Source organism: Chironomus tepperi, unplaced genomic scaffold (genome assembly GCF_022539635.2).
Source record: "Chironomus tepperi strain 1889 unplaced genomic scaffold, CSIRO-AGI_Ctep_v1 contig_323, whole genome shotgun sequence".
Classification (NCBI taxonomy): domain Eukaryota; kingdom Metazoa; phylum Arthropoda; class Insecta; order Diptera; family Chironomidae; genus Chironomus; species Chironomus tepperi.
Genome location: NW_027226445.1, coordinates 335,690 through 358,785, shown reverse-complemented (window position 1 = coordinate 358,785; position 23,096 = coordinate 335,690). Strand labels below are relative to the sequence as shown.

The 23,096-nt window shown below is 31.5% G+C and overlaps 4 protein-coding genes across 5 annotated transcripts; all 4 read right to left on the bottom strand.

Moving 5' to 3' along the window:
* Positions 1-534: 534 nt before the first annotated feature.
* LOC139093093 (protein peste-like) lies at positions 535-3,996 on the bottom strand. 2 transcript variants are annotated; one of them, XM_070643698.1, is made up of 8 exons: positions 3,162-3,297; positions 2,550-2,821; positions 2,366-2,461; positions 1,862-2,303; positions 1,693-1,756; positions 1,180-1,573; positions 874-1,121; positions 535-801 (listed from the first exon to the last, which is right to left on the bottom strand). In XM_070643698.1, exons 2-8 carry the CDS (start codon positions 2,575-2,577, stop codon positions 622-624), a joined length of 1,452 nt encoding a protein of 483 aa, XP_070499799.1. In that variant the 5' UTR covers positions 2,578-2,821; positions 3,162-3,297; the 3' UTR covers positions 535-621. The 2 variants fall into 2 exon arrangements, with proteins under 2 accessions (XP_070499799.1, XP_070499798.1); XM_070643697.1 differs by lacking the exon at positions 2,550-2,821 and having other exon boundaries at positions 3,162-3,996.
* Positions 3,997-14,224: 10,228 nt separating this feature from the next.
* On the bottom strand, positions 14,225-15,960 carry LOC139093107 (uncharacterized). The gene is made up of 4 exons (XM_070643711.1): positions 15,795-15,960; positions 15,114-15,222; positions 14,866-15,042; positions 14,225-14,812 (listed from the first exon to the last, which is right to left on the bottom strand). The coding sequence occupies exons 2-4, from the start codon at positions 15,220-15,222 to the stop codon at positions 14,592-14,594; spliced, it is 507 nt and encodes a 168-aa protein (XP_070499812.1). The 5' UTR covers positions 15,795-15,960; the 3' UTR covers positions 14,225-14,591.
* A 640-nt stretch (positions 15,961-16,600) lies between these two features.
* Positions 16,601-20,915, bottom strand: LOC139093070 (protein fem-1 homolog B-like). Its single transcript, XM_070643669.1, has 6 exons — positions 20,528-20,915; positions 19,047-19,230; positions 18,529-18,983; positions 17,676-18,475; positions 17,370-17,608; positions 16,601-17,306 (listed from the first exon to the last, which is right to left on the bottom strand). Exons 1-6 carry the CDS (start codon positions 20,699-20,701, stop codon positions 17,149-17,151), a joined length of 2,010 nt encoding a protein of 669 aa, XP_070499770.1. The 5' UTR covers positions 20,702-20,915; the 3' UTR covers positions 16,601-17,148.
* Positions 20,916-21,044: 129 nt separating this feature from the next.
* On the bottom strand, positions 21,045-22,909 carry LOC139093069 (maternal protein exuperantia-1-like). The gene is made up of 3 exons (XM_070643668.1): positions 22,850-22,909; positions 22,427-22,688; positions 21,045-22,369 (listed from the first exon to the last, which is right to left on the bottom strand). The coding sequence occupies exons 2-3, from the start codon at positions 22,670-22,672 to the stop codon at positions 21,365-21,367; spliced, it is 1,251 nt and encodes a 416-aa protein (XP_070499769.1). The 5' UTR covers positions 22,673-22,688; positions 22,850-22,909; the 3' UTR covers positions 21,045-21,364.
* Positions 22,910-23,096: the final 187 nt, after the last annotated feature.

Here is a 23,096-nt window from a genome sequence, read left to right as displayed (position 1 = left end):
TTTAAAAGTTTTTCCACTTTCAGCATGACTGCTAAGTAAAATATCGTGTAACAGTAAAATGAGTATACATTAAATTTTATAGCTTTCTGTTTTAATTAATGCCACATTTGCTACCTGTGAGTCTGATATAAAACAACAGAAAAATATAAATTAAAACTTTCCACATCGTTGTCAGGCAGGCGAGAAGCAAAACTATGGACAATTTTGTTGCTTCATGTACACGTGAATGTTTACTGTTTGCACCAAATCAAACATGACTGCACGCTAGAGAAATTCTCCCAATATATGCATATTTTCAAGCTCCCATAATATTTTAATTAAATGAATTTTTGTTTCAACAAAATTATTTTTTCATCTAGAGTTGTTTTCGGCATATTAATTTTTCGGAAAGTTTTTCTCTCATTTTTTTATGTAAAAGCAATTAACAAAATGTTATGGTACCCAATTATGGTTGAGTTTTTCCTACAAACAATATTTTTTGGGAATTATCCATCAATACAAGCGCCTAATTCAGGACATTAACAAAGAAAATAATTGAAAATTTTCTATATTTATTCTACATTCTTTATATGATTTAAATCAGATAAAATTGTAAATGCATACATAAAGTGCTAAAAATTTCTACATGACTAGTTTTCCTCCTATATCCTTCTCATTCTTTCTTAACCTTAAATATCCCACCATGAGTAAACATAATCCAACAATGATGAACAATCCAGATATCCAAAATTGAATTCTAGGAAGGGTGTTTATAGAGAAATTTAGTAGAGAGATTATTATTGGAGATAAGCCATCTTGATACTGTAGTAAGAAAATGAGAAAATAAACTTAAATAAAGAATTTAAATAAACATTAATTCTTGTTATATGTTACATATTCCAGCCAAAACATTGGTATTATCATGTTGGAAAATCTTGCAAAATCTGATTTATAACTTGACAAATCCTTTAGAATCACATTGCTTTGTGAAACAGCCTTTTGTTTCATTGGTACACCATAATTTGGTTCAACTATTGTATAGCTGTCATGAATACTCATGTTTGGTGACAGACCATCAATGTATTTATCCCAAGGTCCAGAACGATTACAAAAGTGTGGAAACGATGCAGCAATAGGTTGATCTAAATGTGTAAAAGATAAGTGAAACAAAATCACATCATACAAGATATAATAACCTACCGAAAAAGCATTTCGATACATCGCTCAGTCCATCGGGCAAATTTTCACCTTTATAACAATCCACTTCAGTGTCATGGTTACGATCAAAAACATCATATCGTAAAATGTATTTATACGCTTTTAAGTTGTACATTGAAAGTTCACTATCGTAAAATAATGGAACTGGACGGCATAATGTTTTTCGCCAAAACCAAAAAACTGTATCTTTTGATGCTAATCCAGAATAAATTGCTCCCTCAGTACTGCCTTTTAAACTTGCATTACAATATTTTCTATCAATATCAAATCTTGGTACGGTAGGATGGTCATTCCATGTATTGATAGTAAAAAACTTTTTATGACCATGCTTTAAGCCAATATTCACGTTTACACGATCTGTGAAATTTTTGTATATCTATATAGTAAAAATGTAATGATGAAAAAAATACCATATGTAGTTTTAATAAATTTTATATAGGGATCATTCAATGTTACAGCATATTGTGAATGAGAAATTAAAAAAAAAATACATACATTCTGTAATATTCCTGTATCTTTTGTTGGAGCAATAAATGGAACAACCGTATTTGCTAATTGCCTGTAAAAATCACAATAAAGTACAGTCAACAAAATGAAACCATTATTGCAATTGAAAAAATGAAATGAACTTGAATGGAAAACAAAATAAAATAAAAATACATACAAAATCGGATCAGTCATATTGAAGAAATAATTGTAAATTGTAGTGGACACAACTGGTTTGGTTTGAAGGGTACGTAATAAAATATTGTAAGAACGTCGCATAAAAAAGCTCTTATTAATGTACGATGCCGCACTCAATGCCATATTTACTACATAAACTGTCTCATTTAAAATTCCCTTCAAATTCGCTGACTCCTTAAAAATGATTTGCCTTGAGACTGTATATGACATTGTAGAATTTTCGTCATGAAATTGGATGTCTTTATGTTCCAATGTCTCTTGAAATATTATTGGCCCGATTTCTTGAAGCTTTAACTTTTCATCTTTTCCAGCAATAAAATCTTCTGCATTGGTAATATTAAAGATATAAACTTTCAATAACACTTCTGGTACAGGATTCTTCCACAAATGGAATTGTGGAAACAATGGAGAAAATTTAAGATCTGAAATGATTGTTATGCATTAATGTAATGAAAAAACATACATTGGTATAATTTTGATGTACTTTCATTCAACGAATGTTCTGACAATGGAAAATATGTCGTCAGGAGGCCAAGAGTCAAAAACATAAATCCAAACAGAAGTGAAAAACCAATCGCACCTGCAATTTAATCAAAACGTGATGCCATTTTCAATCATTGTCAAAAAGTAAGAAATGTAGCATTACAAAATAAAACAAAATGTCTCACACTCTATCTTTTCTCTCACGTTTCTCATTTGAATACGTAGAGCTTTGATGTTCAAAGCCTTGTAGAATTTAATTCAGTGACCTTCCTCCCACAAATTTACACGTAACATCAAATAATGATCTTTTGTGTTCCAACGTACGAACATGCAATTGCATGTTTGGTATCTTAACTAATATATGCAAATTTGTGTACACTACATGATTAAGGCATGCGAGGAAATTTCCATTATAGTGTAATACTTAGTGGTCATCAATTTTTGAAATTTGTTAAGACTGAATGAGAGAACAGATATAAGAGTAAAATGAAACAGTCTGCAAGACCAAAACAATTTTATTCATTTTTGAATGACTAGACAAGAAAATTAATAAATTTATTTTTAAAAGCATTGAAACCAATTAAATAATTTCACTGTCAATGAAAACGTGCATTATTGATTATTAGTAAAAATAAAATCATCTAAGCAGAAAGTAGATCAAATGTCAATGTTGTTTAAAAGTTCATTATCAATTCTAATTTAAGTGCTAATTAAATATAAACAAAAAATAACGATGCATGCTTTATTCGTGCCTTATCAGCATACTTTTAATACGCAATTTAATATTATTTACTCACAAACATCACAGCAGATACTTTTGCACATAAAATCAGAATTATCGGCTTCTTCGCATGCTAATTTTGATGTTACATTATTTTTAGAATTTGCTACATAAATGCTCTTGTATTTTGGTTCCCACTTCTTCATTTCATTCATATTTTTTAAATTTATATTGTTATTATTATGTTTATTATGGGCCATTTTCTTTTAATTCTTCTAGTTTTGTACGAAGACTGTTCAAAGAGCAAACTTTTCAACCTTACACTGTTTTAGTGATGCAAATTAAAATGTGTAAAACTTCTCAATGAATTATTCAAATTTCTTTTGTGCTTTTTTTGTTTAAAATTCAAATCACGATTTCACAATACACTACATTATAATCTGTATTGATCGAGCATACAATTTACTTTTTTGTTTTTGCAAATAAAAATTATTCTTATCAGCTAGAAGGGAGCGTGAAAAGCATTTTTAAACTTAGATTCCCATGTTTCTTTTCAATGTCATGTTGTGATAGGCAAAAATACTTGATTTCCTATTTTATTTTTATTTTATTTTCACCTAAATTGTTCTTCCTTTTTCTTAAAATAAACCCCTTAAATTGCGTATTTTTCAATACCGTGACATCACGTAGTTCAAGTTCGTAGTAATTTTAACGCATAAGCACGACTTAAATTTCCAAATTCAAGTACATTTAACTTATACATCCATTAACAATTTGAGTTCATGTAATGTTTATGTCTCTACGGTTGAACATATCTTACTACACGATTTGCATTGTCAATGAACTTTTATCAAAATTTATTATTTAAAAAAAAATTGATTTTCTTCTTTTAGATTCTGATTTTCACTCTTGAAATTTTAAAATGACACTGAACTGATTTTCTACTCATCAGCAGACTTAAATGAAAGTTCTCAAAATAATCAACAAGAACATACTTATTTACAATCATGATGCTTCTCATTTTTCTTTCTCTCGCAAAGCTTCTTCATAATTACATTATACAACTGTATGTACATATTAAGAATAAATTGAAGTTCAAAGTTGATTACATTTGTATTTGTCTTGTTCGATAGCGCATAATATATTCTCGTATGAATAACTGAATTATTTGATGACCAATTGCATGAACCATATAATAGTAATATGTGGCAGTGATATAATGGAAAATATTAAATTTTGAGCACAATAAATCAATGGTTTTATTCCTTCGTTCATCAGAGTAAAGCTTTTATTGATTGAATTATGAGCATTGGTACTTTATTATATAACCATTTCTCTGCATGCATATTTTTCATGTTTACATCGATGCTCTCTATCTATTGCACATGTGGACAGCAAACTATTCTTTTTCCCATAACCATAAATTTTTGTACTAAATCGACGATTCTGAATTCATCTCTAAATCCATAGATATAAAACTGTAGAATAAAGGACTATAAATTAAAAACAGTGAAATAGTGCACAAGTCAATATTCTAACATTTTAAAACTAACTGTGGTAATGACGCAAAAATATTGCATGCTCAAGCAACACGACAGAGGACAGTTCTAAAAGATTGTCAGTTAGATGCAAAAACGGATAATTTGTACAAACTTCGTGATAAAGCCAGTAATAGAATCTGATGGAAAGTCTTTTGTAGTAACCTAGGCTCCACGTCCGAGCATAGTTCCAGTAAGTATTGGATGCTCTTTAATAAATTAGATTTCAAAATAAATTTAGTGTCAAAATTCTAATTAGCTTTTGTTCGAAATCGAAACAGACAAAATGAAGACGAGTGCCCATACTATTTAATGTTGATCGTTTTTCATAGCTTGTTTTTTATAGGATAGAAAAAGTTTTTAGACGTTTGAAAACATTGAACATTAAAATATATTATCATGGACATTTTATGTTCAACATCATCTCATTGGCCGTTTTACCATGAAGCTTTTTATAATACCATTTTTTATTTTTGTTTTGAAAGTATACGCGATGATATTTTTCACTGACAAATTCATTTCCGCAAAAAATTCATGTAACTAGTTTTATAGATGAAAGTATTCAAAAACAATAACAATTTTTTCCAAATCCTGATTGAAAAAACATTAACATTAATCTCATATGTAGACGTAGAAATATCATACTATAAATAATGCAAATTAGCTTCCTTGTGGAATAAATTTTTTGATTTAAATTTAATAAAAAATATTGAACATGAGACCGTCTTCTGAATAATCTACTATATTTACATGCTGGATATATTATAGATTTAAAGAATTAATGGTGTACTTTTTGAAATATAATTAAAATAATCGAAGCTGACACTGAATTTGAAGACCAAAAAATCATTGAGGATGCGGCTTGACCTACAATTTAAAGTGGAATCAGAATCATTCCCTTCACAAAATTGCTGCCTATAGCCTAAAAAGGATGGTAGTGAACCGCGCTTAAAAACTAAAAATTTTGAGGATAATTGGAAAGTACCACAAATTGAAAATTATTTTAAAATTATCTATTAATAAAGAAAATAAAAGAAACTTTAATTAGATTAATGAAATAAAGGATATTGTGATTAATGTTAAAACCCCAGATGATAATTGAAATGGAAATCATAGCATAAATATTATGCAATATGATTGATGCGGTTAGTAAAATGAGCCCCAAGAGGTTAGAAAATGGGAAACTTTTGGCATTTAATAGAATGAAAAGGTCGTTAAAATATCACTTTCCTTTATTACACTTCTAATTCGGTTTAAAAGCACATTATGATGTACGGGCTCATAACTATAAAACCAATTAAATTCTAGTGAAAGTTTTTATAGGCATTTATTTTTGTTAAATGAAAATTTTATATTTATTATCAAACCACATATAAGCTTTATTATACTTTATTTTAATTGATGAAAATGATCAATTAACAATTCCGCAAATATTTTTTTCGTGAATCGTGTTATACAGGAAATTTTTTTTTTCATTAATTTTTTTTTTTTTTGTGTGTGCAAATGAATTATGTCATAACTTATGCAATTAATAATTTAAAACGCAATAAATATTAATGTAAATTTTTGCATTATAACATGAGAATGATTTATAGATTTTTGTATGTGACACTATTACTATTTTTGTAATTTATGCTACTAAAGCATTTATAAAGTTGATCCTGTTTTTCGTAAGTGTTGAAAAAAAATTTAAAAAGTACTCGACCTTATCGAGTGACTTCAACACTTTTTTGATTTAGCGATCAGTAATCGGTTAACAAACAAATAAGATAATAAAACATAAATGTGCTGAAAACTAACAATAAGATAGATCATCCCATTGAATCGTTTACATCTTCTTAATTAATTTCATCCGATTCTATTATTCTGTTCCTTCATTTAGATATTTCAGTATCTAAAACATATCTGACCACCTAAAATATTCCGATGATAATTTAATTACAAAAAATGTAAAACAGATGATATCAATAAAACTATTCAATAACCATTTTCATGGTGTTCAGAAACAACGACTTAGTAGTGAGATCTCGACATTGTAGGGAGCTGAGATTTAAAGCATTAACAAATCAGCTACTGGCTTATTGGTCGGATAAATTAAATCTGTTTTTTTTTTTCTTTTTAATACTTTAATTAATGATTTTGGTTCACATGAAAAACAACCAACGTTTTGAATAAAGGGACCTTCTTTAAGCTTTCACTAAAAAATTAAGCTATAGACAGATGGAATATCACGTGAAAACAGAAAAATTTAAATATCTTTAGAAATAATCTTTAAAGAATATTTGGAAAATTTTTAGCAAAGCAACCATTGAAAAAATCAAAATTTCATTTATTTTTTCAGTATCATTCATAACATAGAAGGAGCAACATCTTTAATTATTATGGAAGTGTCGACAGTTGATCATCAAATTAAAGAGGTTTGTCATAAAACAGAGAATATTTTTCCATGGAACAATTACTTATTTGGGAATCTGTATACAATCGACTATAAAAAAATAATTTTATCAATCATGAAGACTTTTTCAAATTTAATGATCGGAAGGGAGTGCAAAGGGTAGTGATGCGCAATACAGGTGTTCACCGCCCTTTCAGCCTCTCCTACCCAAGTACCTACTTCCACCTCCTCGTGGTGCATTCCTGGCTATGCCAAACCGCTAAGGCGGTACGGTACTAACGGAGCAGGTTAAGTTTGAGTGTGAGGCCTGGCGAGCCCACCCTCGTTAAGCATACGATAGCCACGAAACGCATAGAGAAAAATCAACGGACGGATTTACCAATGAAGACCCCAGCTAAACACAAACGGACTAGAGACCTTCAACTCAGCACGTGGAATGTCCGGACGTTATCACATCCGGGAGCATTGCAGGTTTTAGTGCTGGAGTTGAGACACTATAGGTGCAATATTACAGCAATCCAGGAAACGAGATGGACAGGAAACAACGTTTTGGATGTCAATCAATTCAGGGTTTTCGCAAGTGGTCATGCTACGCAGAGGATTAGGGGCACTGGCTTCATCGTTGATCCTGTTTGGAGTGAGAAAGTTATCGATTGGAAGCCTGTTAGTGACAGGTTGTGCGTATTACGGATCAAAGGGAAATTTTTTAACATCAGCCTCCTCAATGCTTATGCTCCTACGAATGAACGCCCTGAAAGCGAAAAGGATGCTTTCTACTCGCTATTGGAACGAACGTATGACAGCTGTCCCAGAAGTGACATAAAGATCGTCATCGGTGATATGAATGCCCAAGTCGGAAGAGAGAAGACATTCAGACCAACAATTGGATCCTTTAGTCTGCATCCTAAGTCAAATGAGAATGGATTGAGGCTGATAACGTTCGCTGCAGCAATGAATATGAGGATAAGTTCAACGTATTTCCGACGAAAAAATACCCGCAAAGCAACGTGGAGTCCACCTGGAAGAGGAAAGAAATGTCAAATTGATCACATTATGATTGATAACCGTCATGCATCAAGCATTCTGAATGTAAGGAGCTTCAGATATGCACATTTAGACATCGAACACCATGACTCAGATCATTATGCTGTTGGAGCGAAGATCCGCTTCAGAGTGAGCAACATCGGGCGTATCAAAAGCACGAAACAGAAGAAATACGATGTAGCAAAACTTAAGAATGACACGGTGAGAGCACACTTCAATGCTCGAGTGGAGCAACAGCTAGATGTTAGAAATGGTGAGGCGTCGTGGCAAAATTGTCAAGCTGCAATGAAGCAAGCTGCTGAGGAATGTCTTGGATATCAGCAACCAGGAAAGAAAGAGTGGTTTGATGACGAATGCAGGAATGCAGTCCAGAAAGTTATTGATGCAAATAAAAAGATGAGAACGAGAGCGAGATCCGAAGAACTGAGAAAACTTCAACGAGATAAGAAGGAACTTTTGAGGAGAAAGAAAAGAGAATTTGACAGACAGTGTCTTGATGATATCGAGGAACTGCAGTCCATGAATGAGTCAAGAAAGTTCTTCAACGCAGTTAAATTTGCTAGGAAGAAATTCCATCCAAGGGTAGCTATCTGCAAGGCCAAGAATGGGGAGCTCCTCTGCAGTAAGAGTAAAGTACTGGACAGATGGAGGGAACACTTTCAAGAATCCCTAAACGGCGGTGAAGTTGGTCATGGCAGTGAAACAAGCAAGCTGTATGAGAAAAATGATGGCAAGGATTGCCCTGAACCGACAGTAGATGAAGTACGTGAAGCCATATCTAGACTTAAAAACAACAAGGCGCCAGGTGAGGACAGCTTACCAGCTGAGCTGTTCAAGACTGGCTGTGCAAAACTAGAGGAGATAATGCATCAAATTATTGTACAAGTCTGGAGACACGAGGTGATGCCGGATGAATGGACAGTCGGAGTTGTCTGCCCGCTTCACAAGAAAGGATGTAAGCTCACTTGCAGCAATTTCCGTGGCATAACATTGCTTAGTTCTGCCTACAAGGTGTTCTCAAAGATACTCTCATCAAGACTAGATCCTCTTTATGAAGACTTTCTCCACGATTTCCAGGCCGGCTTTAGGAGAGGGCGATCGACAATTGATCAGATCCACTGCGTAAGACAAATCATCCAAAAAAGCGATGACAAGAATACAGAAACTCTGCACTTGCTCATCGATTTTAAAGCCGCATACGACTCAGTCAATAGAGATGAGCTGTGGCATCTGATGGCCGAATTTAAGTTCCCACATAAGATGATTCGTCTTTTAAGAACAACATTGCTGAAAGTCCAGAGTCGTGTTAAAGTGCAAGGCCTCTTATCAGAGAGTTTTGAAACTCTAAGTGGGCTTAGGCAAGGAGATGAACTTTCCACGAAGCTCTTTAACATCGTCTTGGAAGGAGTGTGCAGGAGAGCACGTTTAGAACTGTGTGGGACTGTATTCAATAAGTCAACGCAGTTAATTGCGTACGCGGATGACATTGATATCGTTGGAAGGAATTTAAGGTCCATCACGGAGGCGTACTCCAAGTTAGAACGTGAAGCCGGACGTTTGGGATTATTGGTGAATGAGGATAAGACTAAACTCTTGATGGTTGCTGCGTCAGAAAGAACAAAACAGCGAGTAGGTAGTCATCTAAACGTCGAGAGTAAACGTTTTGAAGTAGTCGAGGAGTTCAAATACCTCGGGTCATTTGTAAACAACAAGGCAGACGTTACAATCGAAGTACGCAAGCGGATCCACTCGGCATATGGTGCATTCTACAGCTTAAAGCACCTCCTAACATCCAAGAGTCTATCGAGAGGAACCAAAGTCATGCTGTACACGACGCTTATCCGGGTCATTGCGCTATATGGTTCAGAAACCTGGAATTCAACACAAGCGGATGAGGACGCATTAGGTGTCTTTGAGAGACGAGTGCTACGAGCGATTTATGGCCCTGTGAAGGAAGGAGAAGAGTATAGGTCTAGACATAATAATGAACTTTATCTGTTATTCCAGGATGCAGATATAGTGACAGTACTTCGCGCGAATCGCTTGAGATGGGCAGGCCATATATACAGAAGGCCAAGTGACGCCCCAGTCCTTAAGGTAACTACCTCAGACTTTGTGGATGGCAAGAGGTCGCGTGGAAGACCAAAGAATTCCTGGATTGCATGTATTGAAAAGGACGCTAGAGTCCTTAATATCCCGAACTGGCAGAAGGTTTCGAAGGATAGAGCTGTCTTCAGACATTCCCTATGCGCGGCAATGGGCCCTCGTGCGCCCCAGCCAAGGAAGTAAGTAAGTAAGTAATGATCGGAAGCTGAAAGTAAATAACAAATCCTTTCAATAACATTGCAACATATATCTTCTGACATTTTTTGTGCATAATTACTAAATTGTGGATCAACATGTGATATGTATGCTTTATCGGGATCGGTTTTTATTTGACTATGATGTTTTTTTTTTCGGTTCCGATTTTTGTAATTTGGTTTATTCCAATTTATTTCAATTTTGATTTAGGTAGGTATTCTTTAATTTTAGCATTTTTCAATTTCGACTTTTAAGTTCAAATTTTAAAATAAAAGAAAAAATGAAGCTTTATAAAGTATTTTGTCCGGTCTAGGTCAATTTTCCAGGCTGAGAAACTAGGCGGTATCGGCGGTATTTCGCGGTATTTTGCGGTATTTCGCGGTATCGCATTTATAAGGTTTTATCTTTTTAATATGGGAAAACCGAGATGGAAAATAGTATTTTCCGGTAGTTTTTCACCCTGGTAAAAGAAAATTTATACGAAAATAGTCATTCCCGAGAGTTTTGAACCCTAATATTGAATAGTTGAAGCGAAACTTTGCTTTTTTGAGGGGTTTTCACACTAATTTTGGAAAACTGAAAGGAAATTATAGTTTTCCAAATGTTTTTCGCCTTAACATGAGAAAATTGAGGCAAAATTCGACTTTTCCGAGAAATTTTTACCATAATGTAGGAAAATTGTGGTAAAACTTGGCTTTTCCGAGTGTTTTTCGACAGAATAAAGGAAAATTGAGACAAAATTTGGATTTTCCAAGAGTTTTTCATCATAATATAGGAAAATTGAGGCAAATTTGGACTTTTCCAAGAGATTTTCACCACAATATAGGAAAATTGTGGCAAAACTTGGCTTTTCCGAGTGTTTTTCGACATAATATTGAAAAATTGAAACAAAATTTGGATTTTCCAAGAGTTTTTCATCATAATATAGGAAAATTGAGGCAAAATTCGACTTTTCCGAGAGATTTTCACCACAATATAGCAAAATTGAGGTAAAACTAGGCTTTTTTGAGAGTTTTTCGACATAATACAGGAAAATTTGGATTTGTTTAAAGAATTTTTACCAAAAAAATTGGAAAATTGTGTTAAAACTTTTCTTTTTTGAGTGTTTTTCGACATAATATTGAAAAATTTAGACAAAATTTGGATTTTCCGAAGAATTTTTACCATAATATACAAAAATTAAGGCAAAGTTTGACTTTTTAAAGAAATTTTCATTATAATTTAGGAAAATTGGGACAAAATTCGACTATTCCGAGAGATTTTTATCCAAAAATAAGAAATATGAGGAAAAATTCGACTTTTCCGAGGTTTATTCACTTAGGATTGAGCAAACTAAGGTGAAATTAGACTTTTTCCAAAGTGAAAATAGAATTTTCACAATTTTCTATTTAAGTGTTTGAGTTATAAATTATCAGCGGTATTTATATGAAATACCGCGGTATTTGGCGGTATTTATATGGAATACCGCGGTATTTTGCGGTATTTAGCGGTATTTATATGGAATACCGCGGTATTTTGCGGTATTTGTATGAATACCGCGGTATTACCGCGGAGTTTCTCAGCCTGGTCAATTTTATTGTAGTCTTAAATCTTGTAATCATTCCTAAATTTGTTATTTAATGATTTTAATTTCAAATATATTTCAATTGTAAACATACATAAAGGCATGCAGGCTTTGAGTTAACCTTTAAATTGAAAGCTGAAAGATGAAAAAAAATACTAATAAGAAATGCAAATTTTCAATTAAATTTTGTAATAAATGTCAGAAATGCCAAAAGTTATAAAAGCGACCTTAAATAATTCATGTCTGATAAAATCCTCTCCTGACGGCAAAGTGATAAAAAACAAGAAAATAACAGAATTTAAATCGCATTGTAAATCAATTTTACATTTTTTTACATCGAAAAGCGATCAAAAAACAATTTATGCTCGAATTCCCAAAAGCACTGTAGAACCCCACAACTTCATCATTTTTTCCGCAATACCACTGCTGATATTTGCGTTTTATAAACATGAAAGGCAGTTAATGAAGTTATATACGCACGCCGGAACATGAAGAATGGAGGAAAAAAAAGCATCACTGAATGATAGAAGTGAATAATGAAAAGGCTTTTCATTACTTTTTGCTATCATTTTGAATTGAATCGAGAACAAGAAGGAAGAAAGCACAGCAGTTTGTATGGTGTGCCATTAAATTGATTTGCATGTCTAATTTCCGCACGTACTTTTTCATCATCGAAATGACGAACATCAAGGGTATAGGGAATCAATGATGAGAGAGAGAAAGATTGTAAAAAATATCGCATTGAATGTGCCTACAATTTGTCAGACATCTTTACAAAAGAATGAAGAAACACAATGATTTCAATGAAGGAATCGAAGAAAATGAGCAAACGAGCAGAAAGATATGGTGACGATATATTTAGATAACAAGTAAAAATGAATGTAAAGACATACAAAAGTTTTTTTTTTGTATAATGTTGTGCTACAAGCATTATGAATTTATTTAGAAAAACATTAAACTATGCAGATCATAAAAAATGCAGAAAAGTTTCCCAACAGCAACAGCAACTTAATAAACATAAATATGCATAGTCGAGATTTAATGAATTCCTATAAATTTTATTGTAAATCCTTCTTCATTCCTTAAAGCAGTAATAAAATTGCATTCATTATATTGAAATGGCAAAGAAACATTCACAAAATGTAAATCGAGATATCAGGAATCTAGTTTGCAACAAAACTTTTCAACCTATTGTCATTCCGCTCTGCCTTCCGCTTTTTTATAAAGTGCTAATTTTTCATTTAGGAAACTTTTTTGATGATATATATTTTTACATGCCTGTAAAAAAGTATTGAGATTCTCACATCCTTTATATTGAAATTAATAAAAAAATGTATTAAATTATAATGCAATAAGCAAAAATTACATTAAATATTTCTATGAGCACTATGCACATAAAAAAAAGCACCGGATTAGTATACTAGTCTCTCAACTGCTCTTATTCACACCAATTTCAGGTTTACGATAATGTAAAAGGAAAAGTTTTTCAACGAGTAAATATAATAAAATTAAAATTCCCAACTTGTTCTGGAGTACTCGATTTTTAAGCTTCTGGATGTTTTTTTTTAAAAACTTTTAGTTAAGGTAATAAATTTAAAACAAAAATCCATACTTAAAGAGAAGCACGAGCAAAATCTATCAAAGCCAATTTTTAAAGCTAAATAAAGTCATTACAAAATCTACAAAAAATAAAATAGAAGCAGCAAAAGTTAAGCAAATATTGTCTCATAAAACAGCAGTATACCAATGAAATAACTTGAATACTTTATCATTTTGATATCTTCATTTTTTATTTTATTTTTTTTTCGTCTATGAACATAAGGCGTAATTCATCTTTTAGCATTACGTATAGAAAAAGTTGTCTCAATATTATATTTTCATGTCGCGATATTGTATGTATGCAAGCACTATATAGAAACAAGACGAAAAAAATCGTAACAAATTGTTATTCTTCTTTGAAATTAAATAAAAACTTTTTCCTAAATGCCTGCCTAGATGATTAGTCTCTTGACATTACAAATATTTGATTTCTATTGATTTTGTAAATTAAGAACTGAAATTCAAAAAAAAAATTGATTGCGGTAAGGTTTTATAATGTTTAACCTTAATTAATGTCAAGTTAGAAAGTTCAACGCTCAAAAATCTGACATTCAGGAATGATTAAAAGAGATTTTAAATTAAGAGTCTCTGATAGAAATGAAGTCCTTACTTATTGTTTCAAGCGTCCTCGATAGATAATGAGCAAATCATTACGCCAATTGGCAACTGCAAGACTTTCATTACTGTGCTTTGCTGCTCAGCACGGGATTTGCCAGAAAATAAGAGGATGGGGTTTGAATTGAACCTTATGAAAATCACGTGGTGTTTTTATTTGATATCATGCTTATGCTCGTATGCTTAGTATATATAACAGTTTCTCTGCCAAGCTTTATGAAATTCGGATTCTACTCAACTTTTAATATTCTTACCTGAAAGTGATACAATTTCGTATCTGAAAAATCTTCCTGAATCTTATTTAGAACAGCACTCAGAATCCAAAATTTCCATTCTTAAAATTTATTTCAAATTAGTTGAGTAAATTAAGTAAATTTAAGTAAATCAGATCCATAAACACTCAATGAAAATAAAGCAATCTTTCCACACTCAAGAAAGGACGTAATATACTTAATGTATTGTTGCATTCCGAGGAGTAGTTAAATTATAATCTTGTGACGTAACAAAAATTGCCGTAGATTCTGAATTAATTGTCGTATTTGAATTATTACGTTCAATTTCTTCTAATGTTGGTGGATGTTCATTATTTGTAGAATTACGCTTTGGATATTGATTAGGAAGTCTAATTACATCATCGTAAGAAGGAGGTGCCTCTATATTCGAAGCTGGTGCTAAAATAATAAAATTGATTTATAACAATTAATATCAGTTATGTATTACATACCGCTTGGATATACTCCTTCATCGAGTACAAAAGTTGGATTAACATGTGAATTTGATTCAGATTGTCGTATATGATAGCTCCTACATCTAGAGTTGGAATGTTGACATCGTGAAACAGGAATAACATCATAAAATTGATTTCCAATTTGTATCACATGGACTGCATTCTGAAGTTGTGCTAAAAATTCAAATTCACAAAAAATGGAATTAAGTGCTTTAACTTAAATTATTTTCTTTGTTTAAGCTCACCTTGGTGGCGTTCCATTGCAATTCTTTTTTCTCGAGCTTTACGACATTTAATGATGAGAATTAATAAGGCCCAGCCTGTGATAACAATTAGATACAGTAGGATTATCATCTGCAAAAAATTAACGACAATATATTGCCCATAAAACTATGGTTCTTCCTCTTTTTTCGAGATATAGACTCGTAAAATATTTAATAAATTATTTGAGGAGATAGCGAACATTTTCATATCTAATTTAGTACTTTCTATTTCCCACGATGGATATGAACAAAATGACAACGCAAACTACTTTGAAGCATGAAATGTTGGAAAGCTTTTATCGATCAGTTATTGATTTACTTTTGTCCTTTTCCTTTACACTATATTGTTATTGAATTTATCAATAGCATTTACACTCAATTATTGCATGCTCATACAGTTCATTGAAATTTCATTGAATTGATGCAACCAAAGAACCAATTCAAACGGAATTATTAAAGCACATTCGTTTTAAGGTTGGCCAAAACATAACGTTCCATACTGATTAGTACTGAAAACTCAAAAGTTCCAATAAAATTTTAAAATGGTCAATGAATGGCATTAAATGAATTTAAAAAAATATAAATCTGCAAGCTTCATAGTTATTAAAACTGTAAATTCAGGTATGTATATCAAACATACCGTACATTTTATTTAAAACTCACATTTTTCCACACACATTTATATCCTTTTAAAATTAAAATAAATTCTCACTTAAAATGAGGCATTACGATTCAATAACTTTTACTCATTTGCTGCTCACTAATCACATTTATTATAATCTGTACAAGGAACCAAACAATGTAAACTCTATCTCACATAGTTTCTCGAAATATGCATGTAAAGCTTAGAAAATTTCTCACATGACTAACTTTATAAAAAGTTTCTATGTATTTACGTCGCAATGCTTTGTATTACATATTTGGGGGCAAAACAGAATGGAAATTTTACTTACTATATCCTCGAATATGTGGCAAATATAGTCTATAAATGCTTCTGTAGAGGAACTTTCACATGCCTTTTTTTATTATGCAGTTGTGTATAAGACGTCGCAAATGTTTGCAGGCCAATTATTATTATTGCTGACTTTTTTAGTATATAATATGGACTATATTAATGCACACTGTATTCCTTTATAAGTTCGTGTAGATTCCCGTTATTTTACATACTGATAATGAGCACGGAAAGCATATATCGATTGACACGAATCATATGTGTCTTGAAAGGTCATCAAATATTCATTAGGAAAAGTCCATTTTCGAATTTGAATTCTTTAGTTGGGAAAGTTGCATATTTAATTGAACGTTGTTTTAAATAACCCATACTTCTATGATGTTCTCTTCAAATGACCTACATGTGATTCACGCATCATTAGGTAGTCCGAAATAAGGTCCTCGTTAAGAACTGCAACAAGCAATCTCAAAGATAAAGTTTACTGGATTAAAAAAAGTAAAAATTAAAAAAGTTCATGTATCATTCTTATATTTGCCTTGTCGGCTTTATTACTGATTCATTTTTACTTCTGTTCTTGTTACAAAAAAAATATAGTAATAATGAAATTCATAAAAATAGAAAATTCATGTTAAGCGTATAAAATTCATAATTTCCTTTGGAACACACTTGATATTTATATTATTGAAGTTTTGAATATATTTCTCAATATTCATTTATTTCCATATGAATTATCATTTCCATAAATACACAAGATCATATTTCTCATTTGTTATAAATTTCTGCTAATAGGCTCAAAATCACTATTTCAATTAAATAAATGTAATTAACATAAAGAAAAATTGGAATTATCACATTTTTCACTGAAGGAAAATAAAGAAAAATCATTATAAAAAGAAGCACGCTGCTTTCATCACTGCTAATTGTTTTGGAAGACGTAAAGCTTTTTTTTTTCTCTGAGGCTATTAGTGGCGACAGTCAGTCTATTCAAAATTTTGTAGTGTCTGTAATATGTTGAAGTGATTACTATATCTCATGAAAATTTATTAGATACTTTATCGCTCGTTCTCAAATCTTCTCGGTTGAATGAAGTTGAATAAATTTCTCAAGATTCATTGGTACACAATTTCGATAGTTAATTTTATGTTGTGCAATCACTCTAGATGCAAGACATTTAAGTGTTATTGAATTGATCTCATGTCGCTTAATGAATAATTCTAATTGCTCTAGAAAAAGAAGAAAAAAAAATTAAAATTACTAATGCATAAATAAAAAAGTGCTTTAATTACGTAAAGACGATGATTTTGCAGCGGTTGATCCATCAGTGTTGACAGCATCAAGGTGTATTCCAGCATTAATGAACATCAAGATTATTTCTTCAGCTTTTGCGATCATTTCGTTCGCATTAGTTCTAAATGCCGGGAAAGTTGAAGCAAGAATATGGAGTGGAGAATTTCTTTCACGATCGAAATTATCAATTGATGCACCGCAATGAAGAAGGAGCTTTACTGTGTCTATACAAGGAAATCTGAAATAAAATATTCATATATGCGTTAAGTATGCAGATAATAAAATTTCCAAAATCTTGGACATACTTGCAAACGTCACTTGTGTGAAAATCATCAACAGGCGATGCACCATTAACAGCTAAATGAAGCAAACTTTGTCCATCTCTAAGTTTCAATCCAAGACGATTCAACTGAAACACCATTCTGTAAAGTTCTTTCAAATTTTCTGATGTAATTTTGACTTGACGATTTCTCATTAATTTTGTTATAATTGTCAGTAAGTATAAAGATGTAAATATATTTGTTTCATATTCCTCAACTATTATTTCTATGTCATCTTTTGGTCCTGGATTCATAATTTTTCCCTGGTTTCGATGAAGTTCAGTTATAGCTGCATTAAGAACATCCATAACACCAGTTATTTTTGTTTCTGTATCAACGTGTATCATTTGACTAAAAAGTTGGGCGAATCTCAATAAATCTCTCTGAACTGATATTTTATTATCTTGTCTTAGTTGCAAAGCATGTTGCCATAAAGCGATGCATCGATCAAATCTTCCATTATCAGCACAAACTGCTCCTCTAAAAACGACAGGATGAGCTACTTCTGGACATTGTGTTCCTAAAATTCGTTCTCGAATTGTTAATGCCTCCATATGCAGTGAATTATGATTATACTGAATTGCTACGAGATCTTGAAGAGACGTACATTCTATCCAATTTTCGTATGCTGGAACTGGTGGTTTCAATTCTTTTTTTACAATATTGCTAAGATCTTCATATCTTAACATCATTGCTGTGTGCAAGTAATAAAAAGCTTTGGAAAGATTATAATTATCCTTATCGTTTGCAAAAGATGCACCAATCAGCTCATAACAGTCAATTATCTAAAAATTAATATTATGTGAAATACAACTAGATTATGAAAAAAATATATTACCTGTTCTTTAGTAAGAAGATTTTCACGACTACAATACATTTCAACGATATCTTCCTTTGTTCGTTCTGCTGCTTGTATGAATGCTGTCATGCCATACTCATTGGTAATATTACAATCTCCACCATGATCAAGCAATAATTTACAAATTTCCAAGTTACCACATTCACTAGCATAATGTAAACTTGTGGCTTGACAATTGGCTTGTGCATTAACATTTGCTCCTTCTTGAAGCAAATATTCAACAACTTCTGTATGGCCTTTATAAGATGAGATCATAAGGCATGTATTGTTATAAATATTGGCTAGATTAATGTCTGCATTATGATTTACTAAATATTGTACGATGTCAAGCCTTCCGTCAAAGCATGCTGCTCTTATAGGTGACGAATTTGTATCTGTGCAGTGATTAACATTAGCTCCATGCTTTATAAGCTGCTTGACAATATTTAAATGTCCTGCAAAATGTTTTATATATAAGTAAACTCAATAAAAAAAAAAGTATAATTTTTTATAAATACCTGATCCTGCAGCAATCCACAATGCTGAAGCACCATTCACCATGTGTCCATCAAATTTGATAGTACATCTTTTGTCTAAATCAATTTTATCATTTGCCAATAACATTTCGACTACCTTTTCGCGACCATATCTACAGCCTGCTGCTAATGGTGTTAAAATTTGGCCATCATCCTCTATAAATTCCTAAAGTAATCAGAAAGAGATTAGAATTAAGTGATTCAAATGATCTATAAATTTAAGATAATTCTCTTATCATATAATTTGTCAGTATACTTGTCTAGCTTTAAGAAAAGCGTAGCTATATAGTTTACTTTAATCGCACTAAAAATAGGATCTTACTCATTGAATGAGGATTACTATAAGATTTATTACTATGATATAGTCATTACCCTATCTGTGCAGCTGCATATTTAAATTGTTTGGACATTTTATTATGGCGATAATTTAAATTGAATTTCTATGATTCAAGGACACTTCCGAAAACGAGAATTTTACGAGACTTTATGACTTTATTTGTTTCCGACTTCTTAATACCTATGAGTAAGAGATTTTGAGGATATTTTTAGAAATTTACGTTATTTTTTCATCTTTTTGTCTTTGATTCTTTTCATCGTCGCATGGATTTCTTCTTTAAAATATGATACATCGGCGTCATTAGTATCTGATTTAAGAGAAAATTAAATGATATTATTAAAATTTATTGATAATGAACAACCTCAATATGATTTTTATTATCTTGAATTTTCTTTTATATAGTTTAAATTGAGGGTTTAAAAGAAAAATCGGGTCCAAATTAACGCGCAATTTTCTTTAGTCTTTCAAAGAGGTCATAGTATGAGAATTTTTCTTAATTTCCTTCTTTGTATTAAAGAGGTTGTTTTGCGAAATGAAAATTCTCTGCGGAATTTTCTTTGTTTCCTGAGTACTTGTGTACAGAGAATGTGTTTATTTTTCCACGATATACGAGAAGAAATTAAAAATCAGGGATAATGTTGACTCTAGAAACTTTTTGGCTTACTTAAATAAAAAATTCCAAACATTCTTTATGCGGCTCAAGCGGCAAAAGCATGTAAAATTCATCAAGTAAATTTCCATTAGAACATGTGAAAGCCCTGATAAATTCTTTGAACCAGGAAATAAATGTCAATTTAAAAATGTGTGAATAATTTTCACACGAAAGGGCGAATGTGTAGGACGTATCCAAAAAATCTTGATGATGCGATCATGAAGATATTTATTCTTTTTTTGGTTCTAATACTATTTATGTCTGCCTAATAGTTCATTAGCATATAATCTTTTAATAATGACGATGGCCTTAAAAACCAAAAGATGTATGTAAATTTTGTTGTGAATATCCGCATGAGAGAGAAGAGATGAAAATCATATGTGATATTTTCACTGCCAATGATGAAAAGAAAATTTTTTTTGCGCGTCTAAGTACTGACTAGGAATTTTTTTCCATTTAAATATTTTCTATTACCTGATTCACAAGAATATTTCTTATATCTGGATTACTAATTCTGTTTAACAGTGTCGCTAAATTCAACGAAAAGCCTGACTTTGCTGCTGCATAAATCTTCTTTTTAAGTCCGTAGAAATATTCATCTTTATCAATCTCTGATAAAAGATCCAATTGATTTTGTATTGATGTCATTTCAATAATTTACTTCTTGCACAATACACTAAATTTCACGTTTTAATTAAATTGCGTATTGACCCAACTACACACTACTGTTTTGAAAATATACACTTTCTCCTCTTTTAAACTTATCTCTAGATATCTTTACTTGCTTTTTTGTCTTCTTAATATTACGAAAACTCACTAAAGACTGCTAAAGACTAAAATTCAATAACACTTTTTTCATCTCATGAAAATAAAAACAAAGCAAATTCAAAAAAAAAAATTAAAGCAAATTCGTTCAAATTCTATTTGGTCGGTATTTTTCCATCCATATATATATTTTTTTTATTATTATCCAATCTTATTCATATCCACTGAATTGATTCTTCTTATAAAAATCAAAAATTAAACAACACAATTAATTCATTTGATTTGTTTCAAACAACCTGAAGAAATAGTCAGGAATCAAGTTCTTACAAAATAATCGCATAAAAAATATCGCCATATAATTATTATATTCTTTACGAAGAATGTAAATATAAGATATAGGAATGAAAAGTTCGTATGATGAAAATTCAAAATCTATTCCAATTATTTAAACTAAATGAAATGTAACGCCAATAAAGTATCCTAATGATTTTGAATTTCCAGTTATATTTCTATGACTTGACGTAACATTGAAAGGAAAAAGAATACTTAATTGCTGTGAGTGCAATCGTCACAGTCATTATTCATTATTTGTTGATCTTTCTGGACATTTCCAGTTTTAGGGTTCATATTAGAACCTCCAGACATTCGACGTCTGCTATTAGTTCGTGAACGGCGACGACGTGAGTTTGGACGAGATCCTCGATTTTCCTTATTATTTAATCGTTGCGAGTTTCGACGACGAATATTTAAACCACTTCTTCCAGTTCCATTGTTCTCACGTCGTACGACCGGTTTGAATGGTTTCTGTTCAGGATCATAATGATGTTCCAAAATATTAATCAGTTCTTCGCGATCTTCTTCCTTGATTGATTCCAAGCCTTTTACTAAGTTCTCAATGCCTTCACGTTTTTCTGTATCCCAAATAGCTTGCAATGTCTTTGAGTCGTGATTTTGATCAGCTAATGCACGACGGAAATCTAATGCTCGACGACGATGGAAGCGAGATGTTGAAAAATATGTCAAGAAAATGTCTCGCATATCTGTTTGACGAGTAATACTCTCTTCCATTTCAACTAATTCATCCAATTCACGGTCGATTGGACGAGCTTTGTTGGAAATAAACTTGTTCATTGCATTATATATTTCCTTTTCATCTAAATCCTTACATTCGCCTTCATAAGACATCAGTTTACATATTTCATAGCTCAATTTTGCACGAACAGTAGCATTTCCCTCAAATTCGTCAGATTCTTTAGCATCAATTTTCAAGCAATCAGCATGAACCTTATAATTTTGTGCTAACGTCAGATATTTTAATCCTTTTCCTTTCTGATCGTCACCACTTAATTCATATCCATTGATAAATGCTTTAACTATCTTATCAAATCTTTCAAAGAGGTTAAATCGTTTCATCGACTCAATAAGCATGTAAGGTGCAAGCTTAGATTGTTCATGATATAACAAAATGATTCCATCCTTCTCATCATTAATTTTCTCTAGCCAGCTTAAGAAATCCATCAATGTTGCTATTTCGGTTTTTGTTTTAATAACCTATAAAAATCAAGCATTAAAAAAATGTTTTTGAATTGAAAATGTGAAATGCGTTACCTTATAGCTCTTCATACATTTAAGCATGCGGAAATTTCCGACATTAATAACACGAACTTGATGGCGTTGTCTCGCTCCTGGATTTAAATTCATTAGCGGCATAATGTGTTGAGAAAATTGTTCTTCCGGAGTATAAGCAGCAATTTGCAAAATTTCGTCAATCAATCGCCGTCCAGTTGTGTCAACATCGAATCCAACATACTTGTATGTTCCTTCTAACTTTGCATATTCAATTTCAGCAACCATTTTGATAGATTTAATCCTTTAATAAAAAAAAAAAGTAAAGTGATCTATGAAAACGTGTTCTATTGTATGATCTTTTGTGTCTTAAACAATAGAAATACATTTTTTATACGATATTTAATTATTTTTAAAGCTTATATTAGCATTTTTTTAAATTAAGTTAATAAAAAAATTACTTACTTTTTGAGTTATTTAAGCTTTTTTCAAATCAATGTAGTTGAGAAAATTTTCCTCTTGAAAACGTCTGAATTGCTTAATCGTAGACTTTGGAATGAGTCAAAATTTTGACTTTTGCTATAATGACGAATTCGCTGAGGGGTTTGTGACTTTAATAAACAAAAATCAAACTTAAATTTGATCTTTAAAATTTCACTAAACATGTGAATCGAATAGCTAAATATAGCATAATTTAACTAAATTTATGAAA